The 8,647-nt window shown below is 37.5% G+C and overlaps 1 protein-coding gene across 2 annotated transcripts; it reads left to right on the top strand.

Moving 5' to 3' along the window:
• The first annotated feature begins 129 nt into the window (after positions 1–129).
• Positions 130–7,106, top strand: LOC113680384 (bone morphogenetic protein 1). Of its 2 annotated transcripts, none has more exons than XM_027197411.2 (5): positions 130–332; positions 1,049–1,081; positions 1,425–1,799; positions 3,529–3,873; positions 5,306–7,106. In XM_027197411.2, the coding sequence occupies exons 1-5, from the start codon at positions 311–313 to the stop codon at positions 5,554–5,556; spliced, it is 1,026 nt and encodes a 341-aa protein (XP_027053212.2). In that variant the 5' UTR covers positions 130–310; the 3' UTR covers positions 5,557–7,106. The 2 variants fall into 2 exon arrangements, with proteins under 2 accessions (XP_027053212.2, XP_089048189.1); XM_089192063.1 differs by having other exon boundaries at positions 160–496.
• The last annotated feature ends 1,541 nt before the right edge of the window (positions 7,107–8,647 follow it).

Raw genomic sequence — 8,647 nt, 5'->3', positions numbered from 1 at the left:
GCTATTTTCTCCTGAAAGCGTCTGATTGCACTAATTTGTCAGCTCTTTTCCTGTTCATTATGATTAAAAATGTCGCAATAGCGTTTCTACCTGACCAGCATGCATCAGGGGAAGAGAACAGGGAAACGACGAGCTCTATTTATTCTCAGTGAGCACTATGGGATATATTTAGTCATCCATATATTTCTTCTCCACATTTTCGTCTGCAATATCTCCCCACGCGAGAGGTGATAAGACTGCTTTTAATTCACGGTCACACTGTTCACAGTTCACAGAAGGAGGCTTGAGTTTAGACACTGTATCACCAACAATGTTTGTGGTTGTAGCAACCGGTAAGTCAATGTTTTGACATACCAAACGAACGGCACTATTTTGAAATAACGAAATACAACAGGCGTACTCAAGGGGTTTTGCAAGGTACAATTTTTGTTGATCATGCGATTATGGATTACGAACGATTTTGTGTGGATACTTTTGTGTACAAAACACGGTTCAGGTAAGTTAAAACAAGGTTAAAAAGCTTGATTGAGTCGCTAGCGTTTCATCTGACATTTTCATGAAGTGCGAGCAATCTAAATCACCTGCATAGTAAAAGTATTGATAATGTCTGCGACGGCAGATTACAACAGACAGACGAAAACATCATATCTATGTTTTTGTTTCAACTTTGTCTATCGGGCGTTAACTCGATTATTTCAGTGCATGAAGTCTAAATTTTGTTTTGTTCGCATGAAAGTTGCGTGACCGAGTAGAAGGCTATTAAACAACAAGGGCTTATCAGTATTTTGAAGGCAAACTGTTTGTTTGCTCAGTTCAAAGGCAGGTCACTTATCCATATTATTATCTTGCTCTCAGTCCTCTTAATAAGAAGTGCTGAGGTAGGCAAAAAGGTTTCTAACAATATGTTTTTTCGATTTTAAACCTACGATTGGAGTTTCAGCAGTGTTTAATTTGCATACGAGAGAACTGTCGACCAGATGATGCGTGACGGAAGCTGAGCAGCTATGTTTGCCGTGACATTTATCATTTGTACGCATTTCTCTTTCAGTTCTTCTCTTGGTAACTGAAACACACTCAACAAGTAAGAAGTTATTTCTTTAAATCGTGTTCATTGCGAGTTGATATAAATAGCGAAGAATCATTTGTGAGCCGCTTAATCGATTATTGTCATGGACAAAAGCAGTATAGCTCTTGACTAAATTATTTCCAAACATAGCACGATAATCAGCATTTGATCCAAATTTCAGAGAGGATGGGGGTTTTCTTGTGGTAGTAAGATGATTTTTGTTTTGCTACGTTCGAGCAAGCTACAGATTTCCAGCAGCGGTAATTGAAGTAATTGTATGTTTTATATGATTGTTGGGTGGACTATCTTGGATTTGGTTTAGCCGTTTATATTCCTTTTTTTTTTTCGTTCTCGCTAGTCTGCCAAGGGGGAAAAAATATTCTTACAGGAGCCAACGGTCAGCTAAGCAGCCCAGATCCGGGTAAATCTGGAATTTGTTCTTGGGAAGTGAAGGTCCCCGAAGATTCACGGATAGTTTTTTACTTCAACTTATACGAGATTGGGCATTGCGGTAACAGTTACTCGAATGAAAACAGGTGCGCTGGCTGCACTCGCATAGAACTGAGGAACAGCTCTAATAAACCACCATGGTACACATTCTGTGATTTCAAAGCAAGCATACCCGAACCTTTGTCCACCGACACAAGCACCCTTCTCGTGAATTTCCAGTTGGAAGCAGATGACAAAGAGAGCTGGTTCACTGCTGAATACGAATCTTGGCCATCTCATGATAGTAATAATTTCAAATGCTTTTTTTATTCATTATTATTATTAACTGAATTATTTTGAAGTGGTCTTGGTCCAACTATAATTTTTTATTTTAGTGAAAGTTTTGGTGTATTGAACAATACATGCACGTTGTTGCATTTAGTTTTTGTTCTGTTTTGATTTTCAAAGGTGGGTGGGTGGGAGTCCCTCTTGTGTCACAGAGGAGGCTCCGCAGTCATGTTTAATACCTTCAACGGTTTCGAAAATCAGTTTCTCAAATGGCACATTACTTTTTTTAAGCAAAATCGAGTTATATGTTTAAGGGTAATTAAGACAAACTCAACCATACTGAGGACATTCGCTATTTAAAGAACAATTACTCTGTGAGGGGTATTAAGGTCCTTCTAAAACTGGAAAAGTGGCAAAATGTTACATCAAAACTGAAAAACGAATTTACCTCAGGACTTCTTTGCCGTATAACAAACTGATTTATTTCGGTCATATATGATGAGATTCCTTAAGGGATAACAAAGAAATCACTAACTTTGCCTCTTTTCCAGCATGTGGCTCCGTATCTTTGTTAGTGTATAGCCCCCAATAGCGAGGATCTGGGACGCACAGGTTCGCACCCCGTCGAAGCTGGAATTTTCTGTACGCTTTCTTGTCTTCCAATTTTTCTATTACACCTCACCAGTTAAGATCATTTCGGTATTTAAAACATCCACAGATAAAGAGAGATGAAATAGTTCATTTACTTGTCAGAGAAGAATTGACTAACAAAAGTAGTCCTCCAAAATCATTCCGTTCTAGCAAAACAAATTTTGATGTACCATAAACATGAAAGACAGCTAAGTAAAGAAAAAGAAGAGCATTAAGTTGTGAAAATAAAATCTCAAAAATACATTTAGGCTTCGTTCAAGCTCGTATGATATTTAGGGTTTATTTTCACAACTACTTTTACAGGAATCATTGCACGTAATCGCATCGATATTACTTCTTTGGTAAATCTTTGTTCGTGAGTCTAACTAAATAATTTCCATACATTACCGTACAATTTTTTTTTCGAGCTTTGTTTTCACAACTTCGTAAGTTGTGTTTAAAAATGAGATTATTCTTCCTCGCACTATTTTACTTCTGTTCGATCAGGTTGATATGATGTTTTTAAATCAAAGAAACCAAGCTTTATGATGTATAACTTGTTTTTCTTTACGAAAGAATTCCCGCTGGCCATTCAAGGAGAGGGAGCACAAACGAAAAACCCGGCAACAAGGGTCCAGGTTTAAAATTCACGACTTCGTTTCAAGTGTCACTATTTGATCGACACATATGAGATTTAAATGGCTGAGTTCGCGGCGAATCTCGGGAATTTCAAACGAACTTCCATAACCTTTGGTAAAAATGGTTTTTAGTGTGAAAAATAACTAAAGATAGTCTTTTTTGTTAGGAGAATGTCCAAACAAAACCATTTTTCAAAGGTTACTTAATCTCAGTCAATGACGAAGACCATGAGTGGTTGAGTCTCACTACTCCCGTCAAATAAAATTGTCTCAGTAAGGTGCGGTAGTTTTACAAAAACAGAAGTGAAAAGAGAAATTTTTGAAATTTTTTTGCACGGTATGTAGAGATCATTCTAGTAAAGACTTTGCTTATCGCCTCATGCCAAGACTACAACTTGGCATTCACCATCCTTAAGTGTACATGTGAATGTTTATTTATTAAGTCCTTTTTGTTATCCTTTTTCCTTCTTTTTGTAGGGGTCGACCTGGTAACAACATCAACCGCACATATTTCAAGTCCACTATTTCCTGGCAGATATCCGAGGAATTCGCATTTTTGGTGGTTAGTGGTTTCTCCCTCAGGATATCGCGTGAAAATTGAATTCTCTAAGTTCGACTTGCGCTATTGTGCTAGATGTCTGGAATGTGATTTCCTAAGAGTGCGTGATGGTGCTTCGCCTGAAAGCCAAGTGTTAGGGACATACTGCTCAAATCCTGGCACCCTATACACTTCAGGAAATAACGTTTGGATAGAGTTTGTAGCATCAAAGGACCTCAACCAAGTATATGACAGCACTGGGTTCAAAGCAACACTTTCAAGGGGTAGGCGTTTCACGATATTGAATAATTGTTTAGAAATGACGGGAAATACTCTGAAAAATATCAAACAAACTTTTGGTGCTGTTTCCGCTTTAAAGAGGTCAATAAACCTTCGTTATTCGATCCTTAAATTCACTACTACAACAATGAAATTTCCCGTACTGTAGACGATGTAATGATTTTGTTTATCTATAGTTACCCCAAAGGTGTACAAACGATGTCAGGGACCCAGTGATAATCGATATCGTATTACCGAAATTCCTTTTTCTGTTATTATTACTGTCCGAAATTTTTCAAAAAAATGTTATGTCAAAAAAGAATATTGATCTGTTCTTTGTTTATGACTCTCTAATATTGTCAAATTGCTTACTTGCTTCACGATTACTGTTGAGCGAAACCAAAGGTCAGTGGAAACCGATCGTTTACTGAATGCAGATGTTTTCGAGTTTACTAACTCGACCATCAACCTCGCAGTTTGTTTAGGAATCGCCTTTCCAGTTAAATCCAGTCATCGATTCAGATCTAAATGATAAAACACACAATTACCAAGAGACCACGAGCCTCATCCTCTCTTGAAAAAATCATTTCGTTGGGAGAAATTTTTGCCGAAGAAAGCCATCTGTGGGACTCACATATGTAGAACCATGACGTTGAAATTGAATAATTATTTTTAAATAACTGTCTCACGTGTGTGTAAGTCAAGTGTGCTTTTATTTTGCCAATGGCAACGAAACTTAATTCCAAATCGAGAGGTTGGTCTCACAGTCACATTACATTTGAAAGCATTGCAGAAAAACAAGCCTTATAGTAAAAAAAATTGGGCTGCGATGGGATGCGAATTTCTACCTTTCAGGTACTTAAGCTACGTTATATTAGACATAGTAGCTGATGAAAGTTGACGGAAGTGTACATTAGTGCCCGTTCTAAAACGCAATATAGTTGTGACTATCATCAATGATCATGACCGTTGAAACGGGGCCTAAACTTATCGAAGCCCGAAATTTTTGTGATCTTCTTCAATTTTGTTTTTTGTTTTACAGCGTAATATTTGAAGGAAGGGATGAGGGGGGTGGGGGGAGCTGAAGCCGCCTCAACCCCTTCCCTTCACGCGCGTTCCATTTGTAGAAGTCTACATCGCACATACGTCATTCAAATCCGAGATGATCTTTATTAAAAATCACAACTTTTATGGGACAATCCAGTTGACTGTTTGCACGTGCCGAGAAAATTTGGTAAACTTTACTGAAGTAGGCTCTAAAATTTGAATGCCCCGGGAGCAAAATCAAGAACCGATCTAAATACAATAAGCTCAGAATTCTCACACTTCAGAGCGGGAGCATACTATTTTATTTATTTATTTATTTATTTATTTATTCAAGTATTATCTCTGTTTCCAAATAATGAGACTTGACTCTAATTCCCTTTTTTTCCATAGAAATCAGGCTCTATGTGATTGTGGTACCGTGCATTCTTGGAATCTTTTTGATAAGCCTCGTGGTCGCTATCCTTGTTGTTATGTGTCGCCGTCGCCGTCTCTCCCCATCGGGAAATGGAGCCCCTGTTGTACAGATGTCCTTACTGAACGAAGACGACAATTTTAGTAATGCTCATTTGTCCGATGCTGGACCACACATTGAAGCCAGCTTACCAGTGTATCGTCCAACAACACAGAAAATAAGGAGATGACGAACCGCCTTACATCAGCCAGAGAAGGAACGCTTTACACTGTTGTGTAATATGTTTAGTTGTGGTCATTATATAGTCGTTGTACAATTTTGTTTGTCATAAGATTCCCTTAACATTTATTTACAAATATGGTAACGAGGTCAGGCTATGAAGTGGTGAAAAGAATTGGAAAACGGAAACGTCACCATCATATGATTTCCTGAATCAGTTTTACTTCTCTTCTTGTCATCATGACCAAGTTATGTGCAATTGGAACCTGTAGAGAGGGAGATTTTTCTCCAAGCCTTGATTGAAAATTCCAACATTAATAGCTTTATTAAGGCCAAGTTTTCTTCAAGGTTCGGACGAGTATTAGTTTACGTTACTACAACTATTTACAATAGCTCATTACGATTCTTTATTGTAATCAACATAACATTTTAAATTAGAAAAGGTGTGATTTTCTATCCAAGTTGTGTGTGTTTAAAACACAGTAAGAAGTCAGAAATGTGAGTAGATGTAGATTAGCTGTGCGTCGAAAATAGGAATATCAGACAGATAGTCATAATCATTAGTCAGGCGGAGAGTAACCATAGTTGAATCAACTATCAACTATAATCTTTTTTATATCCCTAACTGCCGGATTCTGATATGCAATTATCCTTAAAAATTATATTGCATGAAAAACGCTGGTAATGACAACAATTGTAATTGTGCTAAGGATTATTTATTAATTTCTTGTTCAGAGTGTTCGCTCATTGAGGCGCGTGGTCCTGAATCGGCCAAACCATCTGATGGTCAGAGGTCGAATAATTCGCCGATGCGTGGTGAAAACTTTATTTGAAAATGTTTTTTCCTTTTATAGCGAAATTTGCCTTTACCTTTATTTTTTTCTTTGTTTGTTTTGTTGTTGTTGTTGTTTTTTTTTTGAAGACAAACAATTTTTTTGAAAGTGAGAGAGTTAAGATCTGAGTAGATTTTAATCAACTGATTCTTAACTAAGAAAATTCACTCAATGGTAGTTACCAGTGTTATTATGACTATTGAGTGGCTAGTCCACTGTGATTACTAAAACGGTAGTAAGCAAACAATTACGATTATAGAAATAGTGATAATAATGATAATCATGAAAATAGTGACTACTTAGTCGTGTCAAGTCCTGTATCACAGAACAGTGATTAACGGTTTGAATCTCAGATGGAGGCTACAGTGAACAACCATTCTAGGTGCTGTGTATCCTAAACTCATATCCAATGACAGTGTGATGATAATGTCGCGGCGGTAAAGGCCTGAGACTGCTTGGTCAATTAGGATAGAAAACTTAAAAATAAGAAGGATTTCAAAGACTCAGTGTAAAAGAGAGTCTAGGCCAAAGTATAGGCTAAGGTAACAGGCTAATGAATTGACCAGTTTAATGTCTATTAAACAACGAAGAAAACAGACAACCGATCAAAACTAATCCAAAAAATCAGAGAATCAAATATGTGTCCGGTAGTTTAAAGAAACATTGTAAGCTTGTTGTTATCAGTTATTCCCAACTATTTCCTGGTATAAAAATTGTAGATCTCTTAGTACTTGGGAGTACAGAGATTGATTAGGACTAATGGACATAACTGTCCTCTTCGGGTAAAACCATTACGATGTTGTTGCTTTTCTCGCAAAGAAATGACACTCCAATATTTTATGTTAAATTCGTTTTTCTCTAAACATTATTTTGTACCTCGCATTGTTGATTTGTCACAAAGAAAAGTTTTCTCTGCTCAAACCAAGAAAAAACTGTTTATCGGGAGATATTTAGGATAAATTGTTATTTCCCTTTTTTGGTGACTCAATGCAATCGTGTCACGAATGTAACAGGCCTTATTTCTTGAAAAATAATGATCATACCGTCTGCAGTGCTGTGATTCGCCTAACTGACAAACATAGCAAATTGCAATGAGGTGGTAATGTAAACTAGCCACCCTACTGATGTTTCGAGCGTTAGCCCTTTGTTTTGCTCTAACGAAGGTCTAGCTCTCGAAACGTCACCTTTAGAAACCTTTAACGGTGGCCAGTGTACATTATCAACTCAACTGATACAATCAACTTATCTTGTTATACTCCTCACCAGCCTAGCACCGCAGTTTCTTTAAAAACTTACCCCTGTAACAAAAATGCAAGTTTGATTCGTTCATCCTGTAAGAATGTTTCCTTTGGTGTTTGCACTAAGTCTTATAGCTACCTAATGGTAGCTAGATTTTTAGAACTTACCATTGGATATTGCTGTGTCAACCAGCAAGATGCTGTAAGAGTATTTTAAAACAAAGAAGAAAAGAACAACATTTCTATAAGGGTGTCGTAAAGTATGGCGTATTTGCGCCCTTGCCGCGAAAAGAAAACGTAAATCACTAAATTGTTCATGAGACAGTGTTCACATGAGTGTCGCTGCGATTGACAGCAAAGGTCTCGTCCATTTTGGCTGTAAGTTTTGAGATTTTCAAGATGGTTTTTCAGTTCCATTCCGACTGAAATAGACATTTAGGACTTCAAAATGAAAAGGAAATATGCTAAAATTTAAGTGATAATGACGAAATGAGCTTTCGATTAATAAATACTTTGATTCCCAAACGCGATTCGAATCATGGATGGAAAACGAATGATGAAATCGCCACCGTCAGTCGGGCTTCGCCACTTCCGTGCCACTCCTTGGACTTATAAGTAGTTCAGTCGAACCTGTGTCAAGCAGTCACCGTCATGGGGAATGGTGCGGTGAGCCCTTGATATAGGTTGACCAGGAAATGAATTGCGTGATTTTCAGAATTAATATTCGTCCTAACAGTCTAAAGAGGGAAAATAATCTGCTATGTGTTGAAGACATTTGAATTAACATTAACATGAAATTAATTTTACGTGAGAGTTTATTCTTGGTTTTATGTAGGTAGTTTCAGTTTAGACAAACAGGCTGTTGAGACTCAGTCAAGGGTAACCATAACCGCTCAATAGGGGTGAAAATTACAGTTCTTAAGGGGGAAAACCGACCGCTTAGTACGTTTAGAAGGTGCCTGCAGAGCTGCTGCGCCTTTTCAGGTTCGACCATGTCTCAGGGCTTTGTTCAGGGGGATCCGTATCAAAT

The sequence above is a fragment of the Pocillopora damicornis genome, chromosome 13 (genome assembly GCF_964200805.1).
Source record: "Pocillopora damicornis chromosome 13, jaPocDami1.2, whole genome shotgun sequence".
NCBI lineage: Eukaryota > Metazoa > Cnidaria > Anthozoa > Scleractinia > Pocilloporidae > Pocillopora > Pocillopora damicornis.
This window is presented reverse-complemented; position numbering and strand designations above follow the sequence as displayed.

Bases quoted from the DNA above. Each gene is read 5' to 3' on its own strand.
- LOC113680384 (XM_089192063.1), top strand. From the start codon at position 436: ATGCGATTATGGATTACGAACGATTTTGTGTGGATACTTTTGTGTACA. The intron at 497-1,048 runs GTAAGTTAAAAC...TTTCTCTTTCAG, and splicing joins GTGTACAAAACACGGTTCAG to TTCTTCTCTTGGTAACTGAA. The intron at 1,082-1,424 runs GTAAGAAGTTAT...CGTTCTCGCTAG, and splicing joins AACTGAAACACACTCAACAA to TCTGCCAAGGGGGAAAAAAT.